Source organism: Pyrenophora tritici-repentis, chromosome 3, assembly GCF_003171515.1.
Source record: "Pyrenophora tritici-repentis strain M4 chromosome 3, whole genome shotgun sequence".
NCBI classification, from domain to species: Eukaryota; Fungi; Ascomycota; class Dothideomycetes; order Pleosporales; family Pleosporaceae; genus Pyrenophora; species Pyrenophora tritici-repentis.
Genome location: NC_089392.1, coordinates 2,940,298 through 2,954,951, shown reverse-complemented (window position 1 = coordinate 2,954,951; position 14,654 = coordinate 2,940,298). Strand labels below are relative to the sequence as shown.

The following is a 14,654-nucleotide window of genomic DNA, read 5'->3' as shown; positions in this document are numbered from 1 at the left end:
CCCCCCTCGACAGCGTCTGATCGCCTCGGACCCACCCTAGCATGACGATGGTAGCGCAAAGTACAGTAATCCGTCGGCGCATAGTCGTCATATGCGCGCCGCTCTGGACATGTATGGTTTCACCGTATCTCGCTGCTGGCTATCTCTGCTCCGGATTTGCGACCCTGCATGTGCACGAGCGACGTACGTAGCGCGACATGCGACCTTTGCAAACCCGTGGCGGCGTGAAGCTTGGACAGTCTCTAGAACGATGAGGGGTCGAGCAACGACTGTACGTCTCCCGCACTTTGCGCAAAGAAGTTTCAGTCGGAACCCCGGTCGCGGACCCTTTGAAAAGACGTTGTGTGCGTATTTGGCTCCATGCGACCTCGCTACGTGTGTCAATGGTCCACATGGGTTTGTCGGTGAGGCCCTCGGCCAGTACGCAGGGCGGGGACAAAGCAAAGGAAACATGCGATAACAAGCCGGGAGCCAGCGCGCCCATGGTCCAAGGCCCAAGGCCCATGGCCCCCCCTTCTCCAGACAAGTTACCTTATTTAATCCATATCCCTTGTGGCAACGGCGCCGTTAACAAAGACTAAGGGTAGGCTGCCGTTTGATATTCCGTGGCAGTGCGCTGGCCCATAGGCTGTGGGCGGCGGGCGGCGGGTCCATTCTGCGCGGTCGAGACCAGCACAATGGTCGCGGCCGCATTCGAGGGCATGAATAACAACGTCAGACTCATCTGCCATGTTGTTATGGTAATGGGCGCAGTAAACAACATGTTTCAGAGAGGGCCGTCATCGGGCAGCCGGCACGTGACTTCGTGTGGTAGTCTGAGGCAATGACGTCTTGGCGCGTTGAAATCAGGCACTCCAGGCACATACGCGTAAGTGCACATGTAGCTGTAGGGACATGCTAAAATCCACACGGGGCGCTTTTGAGTGCATTGCGATCATGTCGACAAGTTTGCATCTGTGCAAAGCAAACATGCGGTGCGGCGCATTAAAGAGATGGATTCCTGGTGATGTTGGGGTCCCGCGTCGAGCCTCGGATATGACGCGACGTCAGGAGCGACCCGAGCGCCCGTCGCTTAGGCCGTCGCTGGGCTCGTGCCGGCATCCTGGACGGAAGCTCGGGCTAGCTGTATTTACTAACAATCAAAACATCGCGCTCGAAGCTCCGTATATATTCCAAGCTGTTGTCGACAACACCCCTCTTCGTGCCATTCGACGACCTCGCCTCCGTCTATCTCATCGCCGCCAACTTAGATGGATAGTTTCTTTATATCGGCCACTGTTTTGTAGCGCTCAGTCCCCTGCTGCCCCCTATCGCACACAACGTCTCTTGCAACGGTCACTCATCACAACATACATCCCAAGACTATTGTCTTTAATCAACACACTAACCGCATAATGGATGCAAAGGTAAGCTTACAAACTCCTCCTGCGCCTTTACCTGGCCTGTCAGCGTCGTCACGTTGTACTTGCTACGCGCGGCCGTTGTCTTCAGCTCTATTTCAGCTGCACGGGACTCCGCTCCTTCCTTGCCATGGTTGCTGACAGACTTTTCCTACAGCCGCAACGCCCTCTGCGGGCTCTCCGCATACGCGACGAGAACGCGCAACCCCAGTTGCCCGCCGGCAAAACTCTGCACTCGCGCAACAAGTCAACACCAGCACTGTCGGCCATGGCGCAAGTCGGAGGCGTCAAGGCGGCCGCAGCCAAGCGAACCGTCTTCGGTGACGTTAGCAACACTACGCGCCAGCCCGTAGCAAAGGATGACACGCAGGTCAATGGCAAGAAGAAGGGACTTGAGATTTTGAAGGATACCGCTGTAGTCTCTGTCAAGGACGTCACAAAGTCTAACGCGCTTTTGAAACCAGCGCAGCGTCCTATGGCGAACATCATCTCCAAGGCGAACACAACAATCGAGACCAGTGAGGTCGTGTCCTCGGTACCAAAGCACATCACCGTCGACGCTAGCCTGCCCGCAGCCAATGCCCGCAAAGTTCTCTCCAAGAAATCCTCCACCGCCGTGTTCCAAGAGACCCAGTCAAAAACTGTCGATACGGTAGTTGCGCCTGCATCTTCGCGACAGGCCCTCCCTGGCCAGACCCAGCCATCTTCATTTCCCAAAATGGACCGTGCCTCAGCACAGTCCCAAGAGTCCGTGACTATCCCTGAAAAGGAGGACAAGGTCGAGTCGAAGAACGGGGCGCAGGACAGGCACGAGTATCTCGATGCTCTTGAAGAGCAGGCACGCGTTCTTGAAGAAGAGCGCAACGAGGAGCTCGCCAAAGCCAACGATCTCACTGGCCATGACCAAGACGAGTACTGGGACGAGGAGGATGACGAGACCGATACATACTATGAGACAGAAGGCTTCACCACCACCGGTCGGTCACGCGGCGACAACACAACTGGCGGCGTCAACCCCGTCCTTGCGCCGAGGGTCACCGCAAAGACACTACGCGAGCTGGAAGCTGCTAGGATATTTGTCGAGGCAAACCGCTCCGCTGAAGACATTGAGGATGAGCAGTGGGACACATCCATGGTTGCTGAGTATGGCGATGAGATCTTCGAGTATATGCATGCTCTCGAAGAGAAGATGAAGCCCAACGCCACATACATGGACCACCAGGCTGAGATCCAGTGGTCGATGCGATCAGTCCTCATGGATTGGCTCGTTCAGGTACACAACCGCTTCACTCTACTACCTGAGACGCTTTTCCTCGCCGTCAACTACGTTGACCGCTTCCTGTCATGCAAGGTGGTCTCACTTGGCAAGCTGCAACTAGTTGGCGCCACTGCCCTTTTCGTTGCTGCCAAGTATGAAGAGATCAACTGCCCGTCGGTCCAGGAGATTGTCTACATGGTCGACGGTGCGTACACTGCCGACGAGGTCCTCAAGGCAGAGCGTTTCATGCTTAGCATGCTTCAGTTCGAGCTTGGATGGCCCGGTCCAATGAGCTTCCTTCGCCGCATCAGCAAAGCGGACGACTATGACCTGGAGACTCGTACTTTGTCCAAGTACTTCTTGGAGATTACCGTCATGGATGAGCGCTTCGTGGGTTGTGCCCCAAGCTTCCTCTCGGCCGGTGCTCACTGCCTCGCCCGCCTCATGCTGAAGAAGGGTGACTGGGTACGTCGATATTTGCTTTTTTACTCTTGACCACACTAACTCGTCCTAGTCGCAAGCGCACGTCCATTACTCAGGATACACACTGGGTCAGCTCCGAAAGCTCATCTCGGTCATCCTCGAGTGCTGTGAGAACCCTCAGAAGCACCATGCTGCTGTGTATGAGAAGTACACAGACAAGCGTTACAAGCGTGCTTCCGTCTTTGTCGAGACGGAGATTTCAAAGGGCTTCTCGCTGCCTTTCTTGTCGAGGGACAGCACTGCGAGTCAAACCTGGAGGCGAAAGTGAATACACTTGTCTGCATGTGGTTCTGACTTGACTGCGTTCTAACAAGGCTCATAGGGGTCGTGTGACATCGCATCTCATCGAGATGGTCCACCAACACCCGTCAGCAAAGGCCACAGCAGTCCATGTCCACCGGCCGGCTACGGCTCAACCCCAGCATCAGCATGGCCACCACCGGAATCTCCTTCATTCTTGCTTATTGTTCTCCGACACACGGCGCTTTGGCGGCTTTTTAGAACACGCTCAACATCAGTCTTCTTCGGTCCAACCTTCGTTCGGACATCCGGCGCATGGTGTTTATGGTTATCCGGCCTAAGTCTTTTCCATGGCCGTCAACGGCTCGTTCGACCCTCTCATCCCACACCCTACCGTTTGCTGCATCCTCCCCTCTCATGGACGGGTGAAGGAGCGCAACGGACCAACTTCACTTCGACTGTATTTTCTTGCATTGGACAGCGTCTGCGGACCCTATCACGATGAAACGAGGTCATGAACACTCACTCCCATCTATTAGCTTAATTCTCTAACTCACGTGGCACACCGTCATTCGGTGGCCGTCTTTTTTTCTTTCTTTTCTCCTTGGTCACTTCTCATGGTCGGGTTTCGGCAATCGGTGGGTCTTGGACGCACAGGAGTTTAGTCACGGTATCGCACTATGTGCATGATGGGTTTCTTATCTGCGTTTCACGGCGGCACGATGAGCTCGTAATCTTGACCTTTCAGTAGTCATGAAAAGCGCTTAATACTTGCATCTTCAAGAATGTGTTTTTTGTCCTTGTGATTGTGATGAGTGACAGAAATCAACCAACCGCGCGGCTTGTAGGGTAAGTTCTGAGATGGAATTGTGCATTTTGAAAGACGAGTGTTTGCATTTGTGGGAATCTCTTTGAACAAGGTAACACGCGAACCAAGTGACTTGCTCCAGTGCTTTCACACGAGGTATATGCTTCCCAGCATGCAGCCTACCGATTCTCCTGGTCATGCTTGTAACCTCCAAGGAGTGCACCCAGGTGCTTCCATATTCGGGTATCTCAATAGCGTCTGTGTTCCGGTCGTTGCCTTATTACGGCAGCTGATGCCGTGCGCCAAGTGTGTCTTTGCCCATGCCTCATACTCTGCTTCGGCCAGTAATTATACGGCACTATTATTGCGAAGTTCCTTCTGCCGGTGCAATGAGGACTACTGAATCGCCTATAGTACTGTCAGCCTTGCCTTCTCTCCCAAGCACCGTGTACTCAGCATACCTCTTACAAACAGCATCTCACTCTGCTTCTTGACTGTCCGTACACGGGGCTCCTGGTCGTCGTCTTCCTCTTCGGCCATGTATATCGTTTCTTCAACGTCTCCAAGAACGAGGTTACAATGCGAGTCGTATGCCTGCGTCGATTCGTTAGTCCCCCTTCTCTTGCAGGTAGCTGAGCTTCGCGTAGACTTACATGGAGCCTTCCTTTTAGCTCACGGTCACCGCGCAATTTCACAATGACAACTTCGTCAATGCAGAGGCGCACAAGATCGAGAGGCTCGTTGGTTTCTTCTTTTTCTTCCATGGCGGGCAAAGTGTCGCTGCGATTGGCGATACTCGGAGCTGCGCGAATCGTGTCGCGGTGGATTTGGCAAGAGTGAATGTCTTGGCAGAAGCGGGGGCTAGTATGCGAATCCGGCAGGCATTGCGTCAGGGCCCAGCCCCATCCAACATTTCCAGGTACACTCACTGCCTGACATCTACTGTCTTAACATCACTTTAGACACACGTTATACCACCCAATCTCACCTGGCTACTTGGCAGTCACCACAACTGCACTACAGCATCCATTGAAGAGAACGAGTCATGGCCAGTGCCCCGGATCCTGCCCAAAAGGATCAACATCCGCTTCTAGCCTCACGCCCACCGGTCACGGATCCCATCACCTATCTTACCATTATCGAGTACAATCTCTCCGAGGAGAACCTTCCAGTCCTACACCAGGTCCTTCAAGATGCCGAACTCACATCTACAATTGGCTGGGACCTGATACATCTGCTGCTTCCATTGCTGCCCTTGTCGGAGGAGTGTCTGCAGGACATTGCTGCCAAGGGCAACCCCAGAGAATGCATTCTCAAGGTGACGGAAGCACTGCGAATACTGGAGTTTGAAGAACCCCGGGAAACTACGGACGAAGAGGACGAAAGCGAAAGTACGCTAAAAGTACCAGAGGTTGGAGTTGGTGAATCAAGCACAAGTCCTGCTTTCCAGGCCACCATCGTCCCACCACTTGCCGTACTGAAGTTCGAAGTACTTCTAAATATACTGGCGACCTTACATCGACGTGTTAAGACCAAATATCCAAGCCGATTCCTCTCTACCAGTCTACAAGCCGTCCTGCTCGCCTACAACAGGGCCAACACGCATATCGAAGACCTCACGTTGTCGGCCGTTAAATTCGTCAAAACGCTGTCCGGCACTAAGAGGCCACATTTGCCATCAAGACGGAGTAGCGGCATACTACTACGAACAAACACTAACCAGTCAGAGCCAGACCCGGAAGCACAGAGCGATACGCCCAGTAGCGAAGAGACGGAATTGGTCAATCGCCTATTACAGTCCTTCCTCACGCATATTCTCGAAGACTATGTACTTTCTTTGACATCAGACGACGATGTGCCAGGTCTATCATGGGCGAGCAGGCTGATGGAGAAGTATGAACCTGGTCGGATACCCAATAAACCAAACTATCAGAAATATGCAGATCGCTTCGCCAACGACGAGGATTTGACTTCAAGAGTCGCGATACTTGGACAAATCTTAGCCTTGACAGATGACCTTGGGTTGAATTACGAGGATCTGTTGCGTACTGTAATGGATTCTGAGGACGAAAAGCGAGGTATTCCCGGGACGGAGGATGAGCCACCAGCTACGGCAGCAGACATCCCACTTTCACGAACGGGTGCCTTGCTACTCATTGCCGCTCAAAACGTTAAACAAGAACTATATGCTTCAGCCAAGCAGGATGTGTCGTCATCAATTTCCATCTTCCCGGAACACGCAACCATACTAAGCAACTTTATCGGAAAGCTAGGACCTCAAACTGTCGGCATGGAGCCGGAGCCGTTACTTGACACGGTCCTTAGTTTTGGTCTGATTGCGCTTGAGAATAACAACGTGGGAGAGCCCAAAGATGACGAGTCGTTTGCCCAATATCTGCAGACGATCTCACTAATTTCGGCAAACTCGCCGTCGCCGAGTTTACGAGGCCATGCGCATTACCTCACAACCACCGTTTTGCGCTCTCATCCACATGATCTCGTTCGCTTGACATTCATCCGTGATACGCTGGAGCATTGTCCCTACGAGAACCTGAAAGCAAGTGCGGTGTCGTGGCTAAAAGGCGAGACTTTGGAAGCCAACGGCCCTCGGGTACAATCGGGAGATGACGAACATGAAGAAACAAACATATTCGCAACCCCGGTCGCAATTTCCACAGTTGCTCCCTTCCTATGGCCCGATCTGTCAAAGACTTATGCCGACAGCACCAACCTAGAAGATTCCTGGATGCAGTTCCGCCAAGAGTTGGGCTTCTATGTCGCAGCCCTCAACTTCTATTACCTGTTGCTTCAGGCTAAACATCTTCACCATACGCTGGGTATCAAGGATCTAGACAAGAACCACGGCATTCAGTCGCATTACTTGGATGTGCTGAAGCAGGTGGCATCGCGATTTCAGAAGGAGCTAGCTTCGGGTGGAGGTTCGCTTGTGGTCGAGGGCAAGGAGGCGCTAGAACAAGCCAAGGCTGATGTTGCGTTGCTGGAGAAGGTTATCGATTGGGTTGAGGGTGATATGAAGAAGATGTAAACCTTCTAAATTGTACATTACATTTCTATGGTAATGACATATTCAGACCGATAATGGACTGATCCGTAATTACATATTTGCTTTTCTGTAGATTTTGTAGATCAGTATGCAATGATGTCACTACTGTGGTTGCGTGACCGCTGCCTGTGAAGTCGCAAACGCATGTCAAACGGCTGATGATTCAAGCATGTTTGTACCCCTGTGTGCCCTTTTTTCATCTGCCGCTCGGACCTTCCAAAGAGCGACTTCATGGTATCAAAGGTGATGGTGGCCCCAGACATAAGTGGGTGTCTGCGCGGCGGGGAAATGAAATCATTGTTCTTTCCCACTCGGCGGTCTGAAATCCGAAATTGACGGTCCATGTGTCTTTCTCAAAACACCATGATTGTATCGTTCATGTTCTGAGCTGCCGCAAACGAGCAGATCAAGCGTATATCTGTCTTCTGCTGTTCTACTTCTTCCCTGCTTTACACACCCACACCCACACAACTCTCTTTTCTTGCGATTAAAAACATCGTGGATCACTCCGATGTGCCCTTCTAAACAGGTCATCTCCTTGTCTTAGATGTCTCTGCCGTTCTCTTGAGTTACTAATTGACCAACTTTTGTACCACTTTCTTTCTTCCAAAATACGCTGCTTGTTAGCAGGCTCCAAGAATTTTTCCTGTTCCGAAAAAAAAGAGTGCTACGAGAAATGGCTGCGGACTTTCTGGTGCTGAAACTAAAATGACCAACAAATCGAAGTATGATTCTTTGCCGAGCTCTGGGGTTTGGGTGGTGGCATAAAACTGCAAACTGAAAGTCAATGAAAAACTACACGCTGGCGTTGGTATGAGCCTACTTTCAAATTTTCTTCACCAAAATCCCATGGTCCTTGGATCTTAGAATTGCTAAATCATAACATAAAACTGTTTCTGAATACCGTATGGCACGGCTTTCTTCCACGTTTTTACTCATAAAGACTTTCTTTGATACTAAACCCTGTACCAGTCATGGCAATGTTGGCTGGGGAGAAGTCAAAGCGCACAGATACCGATTACCAAGGGCTAGGATACGGTAATTAAACCTTATTTGACCCTTTCTTTCTCTCTTTCCTCTTTCTTCTTATTTATATCTCTAGAGCTTTCTGAACTCAAAAATTCAATAACTTAGTAGATGATGGAGTGTCAAAAAATAGAAATGGGAACAAGCCATGTGTGCGACTTTTCTGGTGTTGGGAATCGAACCTGCGGTAGATAAGGCAGCTGGTTGCTGCATGCACGAGCTTGGATTACACGGCTGACTAAGCCGTGTGGTCCGAGCTCTGGCTGCTGCCTTACTGCCGACCTCCCTCCACCTCCATAGAACAACAAGAACAATCACAATCATTTCAACTCGTTGCAACGAAGGTGATTCCGATACCTTAGCCGTATCAACACTGATCAGTGGTTGCTACACCACAGATCGGCTAGATATCTGACAAGGAGACCCATCAGCTCTTTTGCTGTGTAGTCTTGGCCAAGAAGCGACTCCTCCTACCTCACAGTAGCAAGGAGTGCGAAGTACAGCACCGCCCGCAGAGACTACCTATCAAGGTAGCGCTTTCGCCGACAGTCCTGAAGGAGATCTTGAACGAAAAGATCTGCGTCAACCACGCACAAAAACAACTGACAACGCCTGCAACTAACAGCAAACAATCGACTGACTTCAGCACCATGGCACCATACAAGAGCGTCAAGTACCGATCGTGGTACTCCGAGATGCACAAGAGTGAGTATGTCAACGCGGAACTCGACCCGACCGACACAGTCATAAACACCGACAAACTGAACACTGTCGTCCTCGATTGGGTCGTCCAAGTTGAAGACGATGGACAGTTCGACCTCTTCATCCTCCAGGAGTTCCAAAAGTCCTTCGAGGATTGGACTCAAGATATCATAAGTGCGGTCGACGTGCGGCTCCGGAAAGCAGTCAAGGAATTGCTCCGACACCGAGGGATTTACATCCAGATCAACAGTCGTGACACAGTAATAACGCAACTGTACAACCTCCTCCATCTCTCGTCGTGCCCGATATGGCCTGACGACGAGCTTGAGCTTATGCGACTCGTCGACGGTTTCAAGTGTCGACAGCTCACAAACAGCAACTACAGTTACCCTAACCCTCCGCAGCCACCAACAGGATACCCACAAGCACAGTACTCACCGTCGCCAGCTCAACTCAACGTGACAGCACTCACAAACCTCGCGAAGCTGTACAATAACAACGATAAGTTCAGTGGTGACAAGTATGACGTGCTCAGTCACAAACTGGTCATCTTTCGAGAGCTTTGCGCCAAAGTCGGCATTCAACCTGGCCAAACTGACCGCTACAAGCTAGCCATCTCCACTATGCTTACTGGCAAAGCGTCAACTTACTACTACCAATCTATCGCTCCACTTGACCTTGGATACGAAGACATCATCGCGAAACTGGGCGCCTACTTCCACACTACCGAGAACTACCAGTTGTTCTTGAACGAATGGCGCACCATTATGCTAAAGGACGTCATCGCAAGTAATCCTGACAAGACAATTGCGCAATGCCTTGACTTGCTCATCGACAAGCTCCACAAGCTGTACCAAGCGATGGCTCAGCAGAATGGACTCAGCGAGTCAAGCCTCACCGGACAACTTGTGTCAGCATGCCAGGGTGTCGAAGCCTGCAGCGCAGTCCTGATCCGACCTGCGTCGACCTTTGAAGCAGTCGCTTCAGAGCTCCGCAACGCCGTCGGTAACTGGCAACGCTGTCACCCGCATGCTCGAACGCAGTTCAACTATGACAATGAACAGACAGACGATGACATCTTCTACACAAACCGACGATACAACCGAAACGACGAACCTCGCGACAGACCCGAGGCTATGGCACCGGTCGCTTCAACCGCGGACCGACGCTGTCACGACCGCGATACCCTCCCCGCCGCTCGCACGATAAAAAGTGCTATGTGTGCGGCAAACAAGGATGCTGGTCAACGCGACATTCACACGAGGAGCGCAATGAGTCGCACCAACGCTTCAAGACTTATGTCCAAAACCACGATCTCGATGACGACTACGACGTGTTCCTCGCCGGATTCGAAGGCATCGAGCTTCATGACGAGGCAGAGGACGACGACGGCAACCGCGTTGATGACCTCGATGCGTACTTCCAACATGAACAATTCAACACCGCTGCTTGCGGAACCATCGACGGGCAAGCGCTCACCATCAACCTCAACGACGCCGCGGCGACCCACGCGATCACTGGGATCGACCCATACGCGTCGGAGACTGCAAAGGAGGCACCCACATGTTCACCTTCGATCACCGATATGGTGCTCACTGTTTCCAAGGCATCATGCCCGACACCGGCGCGGCCGGAGTCTCCACTGCAGGAAAGACCCAGGTCATGGCACTGCAACGCCTCCAGCCATCGGCCACGATCAATGAGTCCACGGCAGGTCGCCACCGAATTCGATTTGGAGATAACCCAGAGTGTCTCTCACTTGGCGAGGTGAAGGTCAAAACCCCGCTCGGCGTTATACTTTTTGCGGTGATGCCGACCAACACGCCTTTCTTGCTGTGCCTTGCAGACATGGACCGCCACGGGATCTACCTCAACAATGTTGACAACGTGCTTGTACACGAGTCACGGGAGTACCCCATTGTGCGCAAATGGGGACACCCATGGCTCCTGCTCGACGACCAAGAGACCGCGACGCACTACCTCACCGAGGTAGAGCTTGCGCAACTCCATCGGCGCTTTGGTCATCCAGCTGCGGGACGACTCTACAAGGTCCTCGCGAGAGCAGGTTATGACGAAGTCGATGCGGCGACCATCGAAAAGATCAACAAGTTCTGTCACCAATGTCAGATTACTGGCAAGGCGCCAGGACGATTTCGGTTTACCCTCCGCGACGATATCAACTTCAACTATCGACTTATCGTCGACGTGATGTACATTAATCAGAGGCCAGTACTTCATGCTATTGACGAAGCAACTGCCTTCCAAGCAGCGCGCTTTCTCACCGACATGAAAGCAAGCACAACATGGGACACACTCCGCGCCATGTGGATCGATATGTACGTTGGTCCGCCTGATGTCATAGCCACCGACGCTGGCAAGAACTTTGCGAGCGAGGAGTTTGTCAACAATGCAAAGACAATGGCCATCGAGGTTGACGAGGTGCCTGTCGAGGCGCATAACTCCATCGGCAAGGTGGAGCGGTACCATGCGGCCATCCGCCGTGCCTTCGAAGTCATCTCCGCCGACATAGACAGCGACACGTCATCTGAACACCTCCTCCAGATGGCTGTGAAAGCCGTCAACGACACTGCTGGTCCAGATGGCCTTGTGCCTACTCTCCTCGTCTTTGGCACCTACCCCCGCCTATCCAAGACATCGCCGCCATCACCATCCATCAGCGCGCGCGCGAAAGCGATAAAGAACGCGATGGCGGAGGTCCGCAAGATCAAAGCAAAACGCCAGGTGAACGACGCACTTGCGACACGCAACGGACCGAACGTCATTGAAACGCTTCAGCTCCCGATCCAGAGCAGCGTAAAGGTTTGGCGCGAGAACCGCGGTTGGACTGGTCCCCATACCCTCATCGCCATGAACGACGACCTAACCGCCGCGATTGTCGACGTCGACGGCAGGCAGGCGACATTTCGAGTCACATCGGTGCAGCCATACCACCGCAACAACTCCACCGTTATCCCGCGCGACGACGACGACAACGACAATTGCGGGGATGCGGACGATGACGAGTTTATCCCAGAGACAGAAGTTCCACCTCCACGAAAGCGCGGTCGCCCCAAAGGCTCCAAAAACAAGCCAAAACCAGCTCCCATCGAGACCAACGACGTCAACCTCACGCAACGCGAGGAGGACGACTTAGTGCTGTCCAAGAAGCTGCGTGCCACTGGCAAGATCACAACCCTAGGCGAACCATTCGAACTATCCACCAAGGCAGAGATTGACGCGCTGATCACTCGCGGAGTGTTCCGCTTCGAGGAGTATGACCCTCAGCGCCATGGTGGCATCCGCGTCTTTAAGTCACGGATTGTCAACGAGGTCAAAGGCAAAACTACCACTAAGCCGTACGAGAAATCGCGCCTCGTTGTTCAGGGTTATGCCGATGATGGAAAACGGATTGTGCTCACACAAAGCCCGACGATCCAGCGCGCCAGTCAGCGCATTATTATCGCGCTTGCACCCTCACTGCTTCAAATGGGCATGACGCTATGGCTTCGAGATATCACGCAGGCGTACACGCAAGCCGATGACCATCTCCAGCGCACGATCATCGCGGATCTTCCCACGCAACTCCGCAATGTCTACCCCAAAGGCACCATCATGGTGGTCGTGAAGCCGCTGTACGGCATCGCCGAGGCAGGAGCGTACTGGTGGTCAACCTACTTCAAACACCATACCACGACACTCGGGATGGAAACATCAACCTATGACCCGTGCCTCTTAATCACCAAGCCAACGGCGTTAGGCTTTGGTATTGTCGGCATGCAAACTGATGACACGCTCGGTCTGTCCGATGACGTGTTTGCCAATAAGGAGAGCAAGGAGCTGCGCTTCAGCGCCAAAGAGAAGCAGTTTCTTACTACTAACAACCCTATCGACTTTAACGGGTGCGTCGTTAGTCTCACAACAGACGGCGTGATCACACTACGCCAAAAGAAACAAGGTGAGAAACTGGAGATCGCAACTGACAAGAAGACGTACATTCAACAACGCGCACGTGGCGCTTACATCGCGACAATCTGTCAACCCGAAGCAAGCTTCGACCTCGCCGCTGCTGCGCAAGCGAGTGAGCCTACAAAAGAAGAAATATCCAAGTTAAACAAACGCATCGAATGGCAAAAGAAGAACCTCTGCCATGGGTTGACCTACGTACCTCTGGACATACGCAACCTCAAGCTGTTTACCCTAGTCGACGCGTCCTTTGCCAACAACAAGGATATGAGCTCCCAGATGGGATTCGTCATCGTACTCGGCAATGAAGTCACCTCAAGCGACACAAACTTCGGGATACGTGGCAACATCGTCCACTGGTCCTCAGTCAAATGCAAGCGGATCACCAGGAGCGTCCTCGCCTCCGAGATCTACGCGATGGCGCACGGCGTAGATATCGCAGTCGCGATCGGCGGCACCATTGATATGGTCATGGAACGACTCAACTTACCTAAGGTCCCATCGTGGTATGCACCGACTCGCGATCGCTATACGATTGCCTTGTCAAGCTCGGCACCACCAAGGAGAAACGCCTTATGATTGACATCATGGCAATGCGCGAAGCCTACGAGCGCAGCGAACTCATGGATATCAGATGGATCGACGGTCGCGACAACCCAGCAGACTCTATGACAAAGGCAGGTTGCAACGCCGCGATAGAGAACCTCATCAACTCTAACGAGCTCAACCTCCGAGTGCAAGGGTGGGTCAACCGTGATCGCAACACCAAGCCCACGACCGAGAGCACCGAGCTCAGCAACCTTGAAGGCACCAAGTAGTCAACGGGCACGTGTGCGCGATAACGAAGGACACAAGAGGAGGACATAAGGGCATACAGGAAGGCGTATAGCGCTAGCCGAGATAGGCAACTAGCTACATTTCGGCAGCAGGATATTATTACAGATTTGGAGGATTTGGGGACGGATCTGATCTCCCGGCACAAAAAGAAAAGATAGTCAGTGTTGGGAATCGAACCTGCGGTAGATAAGGCAGCTGGTTGCTGCATGCACGAGCTTGGATTACACGGCTGACTAAGCCGTGTGGTCCGAGCTCTGGCTGCTGCCTTACTGCCGACCTCCCTCCACCTCCATAGAACAACAAGAACAATCACAATCATTTCAACTCGTTGCAACGAAGGTGATTCCGATACCTTAGCCGTATCAACATCTGGGCCTCGAAATTAAATAGAAGAGAATTACACCCCACGGGGAGGTTGAAGTGTGCATTTTGTTTAAAAATTATATATGTCGGATCGTGAGTATCGGTAGAGACGTCGGCTGCTTGACACTTCGGCCCGACTTCGGCCCACCTTGCGCAGAGCTTAGGTGTACCTTCGTAGCAGCTATGTTCGTAGACAAATGAATACCAATACCAGTCACCAGAAGAACCTCGTTGTTGTTATTCACCCCGTACGATCGTACAAGGCCTACCAACAATATATTCCAAACTTCAGGACATACCTCTTATGTGGAAGAGCTGGAGCTGTGCGTACAAAAAAACAGGGCATGATGCAATTATGGGCTTAGCCCGACCTACTCTGTCTACACAAAGAAAAGAAAAGTAACAAGAATTATGCTGTCTGAGAGACTTTCTAGAATCTTTTAACTTTCCCTAAAATACAGAGCGGACAAAACGATGACTGGATAGGTGTTCTACTAAGCTATATAAACC

At 52.2% G+C, this 14,654-nt stretch overlaps 5 protein-coding genes across 5 annotated transcripts; 3 read left to right on the top strand and 2 right to left on the bottom strand.

The window, feature by feature from the left end:
• Positions 1-577: 577 nt before the first annotated feature.
• Positions 578-763, bottom strand: PtrM4_085120 (uncharacterized protein; the record flags this gene model as incomplete). Its single annotated transcript, XM_066106661.1, has 1 exon — positions 578-763. One exon carries the CDS (start codon positions 761-763, stop codon positions 578-580), a length of 186 nt encoding a protein of 61 aa, XP_065963599.1.
• A 631-nt stretch (positions 764-1,394) lies between these two features.
• Positions 1,395-3,409, top strand: PtrM4_085110 (Cyclin; the record flags this gene model as incomplete). Its single annotated transcript, XM_066106660.1, has 4 exons — positions 1,395-1,406; positions 1,558-2,244; positions 2,356-3,123; positions 3,173-3,409. The coding sequence occupies 4 exons, from the start codon at positions 1,395-1,397 to the stop codon at positions 3,407-3,409; spliced, it is 1,704 nt and encodes a 567-aa protein (XP_065963598.1).
• A 1,141-nt stretch (positions 3,410-4,550) lies between these two features.
• Positions 4,551-4,953, bottom strand: PtrM4_085100 (LSM1, Small nuclear ribonucleoprotein (snRNP) protein; the record flags this gene model as incomplete). The annotated part of the gene is made up of 3 exons (XM_066106659.1): positions 4,551-4,597; positions 4,651-4,783; positions 4,843-4,953. The coding sequence occupies 3 exons, from the start codon at positions 4,951-4,953 to the stop codon at positions 4,551-4,553; spliced, it is 291 nt and encodes a 96-aa protein (XP_065963597.1).
• A 281-nt stretch (positions 4,954-5,234) lies between these two features.
• Positions 5,235-7,235, top strand: PtrM4_085090 (Kinetochor-Ybp2 domain containing protein; the record flags this gene model as incomplete). The annotated part of the gene is made up of 1 exon (XM_001940217.1): positions 5,235-7,235. The coding sequence occupies one exon, from the start codon at positions 5,235-5,237 to the stop codon at positions 7,233-7,235; it is 2,001 nt and encodes a 666-aa protein (XP_001940252.1).
• Positions 7,236-8,929: 1,694 nt separating this feature from the next.
• On the top strand, positions 8,930-13,762 carry PtrM4_085080 (uncharacterized protein; the record flags this gene model as incomplete). The annotated part of the gene is made up of 5 exons (XM_066106658.1): positions 8,930-10,126; positions 10,195-10,546; positions 10,588-11,948; positions 12,018-13,439; positions 13,493-13,762. 5 exons carry the CDS (start codon positions 8,930-8,932, stop codon positions 13,760-13,762), a joined length of 4,602 nt encoding a protein of 1,533 aa, XP_065963596.1.
• Positions 13,763-14,654: the final 892 nt, after the last annotated feature.